Source organism: Coffea eugenioides, unplaced genomic scaffold (genome assembly GCF_003713205.1).
Source record: "Coffea eugenioides isolate CCC68of unplaced genomic scaffold, Ceug_1.0 ScVebR1_2972;HRSCAF=4099, whole genome shotgun sequence".
In the NCBI taxonomy this organism is placed as follows: domain Eukaryota; kingdom Viridiplantae; phylum Streptophyta; class Magnoliopsida; order Gentianales; family Rubiaceae; genus Coffea; species Coffea eugenioides.
In genome coordinates, this window is record NW_020863506.1 from 17378 (window position 1) to 19675 (window position 2298).

Here is a 2298-nt window from a genome sequence, read left to right on the forward strand (position 1 = left end):
AAACCCTTTGGTACGCCTCTGAGTACGGTGGGGTCGTCACAGGTGGTATCAGAGCGCCTAGGTTAGAGGATTTGGACAATTGGGAAGCATTTAGGTTAGAGTACTTGGACAGTTGGAAAATATGTTATAGGACACATAAGTATTTGATTGTCTTTAAGTTGAATCGTATCTATTAAGATGAAATGCCGGAGAACTGATTAAGTGATGTTTATTGTATAGGTATGGGGGCTGGTGGATCTAGCGGTGCCGGAGTACGAGCTACAAGTGTAGGTAGGCCGGTGAATCGGGTGGTGCGCTGACGAGTTCTTATATGTCAGAAGAGGGTCGGGGAACCCTATAGGCTATATTCTCCCTTCGGTCAGATGAGTCGATCGTGTGAGTGTCGACATACGTATGGATACCCTGACCAGGTAGTTATGGCTATAGATGACGAGTGTCGTTACCTAGGTAAGACGATTGACACTCTGAAGGCACAGTTGGAGGAGGCCAGAAGAGTGAGCCATGAACAGGCCGTGTGCCTGCGTGACCTCGAGGAGGGGTTACGAGCTGAGGAGGAGCGGACATATACTCTTGGTCATCAGCTTGAGGAGACCCACCACCACCTCTTCACTTTGAAGGGGCAGCGGAGAAAGAGAACCCGTGGTATTATGCTAGATATGAGGTTCTCTTGGATGTGGCTGCGGAGGCGCCACCTAGGGCTGGCGGAGCGGGGCCGATGGATGCGATAGATTCTATAGGCTCTGTAGGGGATTTCCGCTAGAGCCGTTATTCTGAGTTGTTTTGTTGACTTTTTGGAGCCGGTGTGCTCATGAACTAACATGTTTTGTATTAATTGAATGATGGCTAGCTGTGAACTGATATGTGTATATTTTTGGCGTGAATTGTATATATATGTATATAGTTTTGTGTATGATATTTTGGTATCTTGGTTATTTCGTGCATTTTATAATTTTCAATACTTTGAACTCGTACCATATTTTGTTCCAATTATAGAAGTTATAAAACAATCAAATGGAGATCCGTGGTCGAGATGGGGGTAGAGGTCGAGGACAAGGAACCGAAGGGGTAACCAATGAAACTGTAAATAGACAAGCTGAGACCTAAGTAGCTATGACCATACAGCGAATGACTGATTTGTTAGAATAAATGGTCAACCAATAGGGTCAAAACCAGGTACAGCATCCCGGAAATCATGAGGGAGAGGACCGTGCCTTAGAACGGTTCCAGAAGTTTCTATCACCAAAATTTTTGGGTGGACCTATCCCTAATATAGCAGAGAGTTGGTTGGATCGAATGTTAGATATTTTCGCTGCGTTAGGATACCCGGAGGAACGGCAGATAGCTTTTGCCGTTTTTCAATTTGAGGGGGCGGCTCGTGCCTTGTGGAATGTGATCTGAGCCAAATGGGATAGAGGGCAAACCCCCTGGACATGGGTTAATTTCACTCGTAAGTTTAATGAGAAGTACTTACCGCCACTTGTTCAAGAAAGGCGAGAGGATAAGTTCATACGACTACGTCAAGGGACTATGAGTGTGGCGGAGTACGAGATGCAGTTTACCAAACTCTCGTTTTGCTCCAGAGTTAGTGCTGACAGACCGGAAGAGAATTCGTCGGTTTGTCTAGGGTTTGAACGTAGAGATTTAAGAGGCACTGACAGCTGCTCAATTGGAGTCATATAGTCAAGCTATTGAAAAGGCACAAAGAATTGAAAGTACTAAGAGTCAAGTAAAGGCTTTTTATGATAAGAAAAGAAGACAATCGGATATAAGTAGTTATATTGAGGGATAGAGCTCAAGGAGCGAGCCATCATCTAAGATGGGTCGAGGAGTAGGTGGTTCAGGATCAATAGGGACCCCGAATCAAGGAAATTTTGAGAAAGGTCAGGCAGGAAGGGAAACCCAAAGGGGTACCTCACGTGGAGGTCCGACATCAGGACCTAGAATGACATGTGGATTTTGTGGGGCTGCTAACCACATGGAAGATAATTGTTGGAAGAAATGGCAAGTTCGGAAATGCTACCGATGTGATAGTGCTGAGCACCTGATTGCTCGCCCTCACCTGCCAAAAGAAGGAAATTTGTCAAGGACAGAAGGGAACACTTCTAAGCCGACCAATGCAATGAGTAATCGACCGAAAGTGCCGGCAAGGACCTATGCTATGGGACATCAAGAAGTGACAGACCCATTAGCAATCATCGAAGGTACCCTCCCTATCTTCTATCGTATTGAGGTTTCCTTCTATTTGCTCTAAAAGATTAAGGCCGAGTACAACGAAATTATTATGTTGTTAAGATTTTA

At 45.1% G+C, this 2298-nt stretch overlaps 1 protein-coding gene across 1 annotated transcript; it reads left to right on the forward strand.

The window, feature by feature from the left end:
* Positions 1–1816: 1816 nt before the first annotated feature.
* On the forward strand, positions 1817–2201 carry LOC113757325 (the record flags this gene model as incomplete). Its single annotated transcript, XM_027300680.1, has 1 exon — positions 1817–2201. A coding segment is annotated over exon 1 (385 nt), but the record flags the coding sequence as incomplete, so codon positions are not given.
* Positions 2202–2298: the final 97 nt, after the last annotated feature.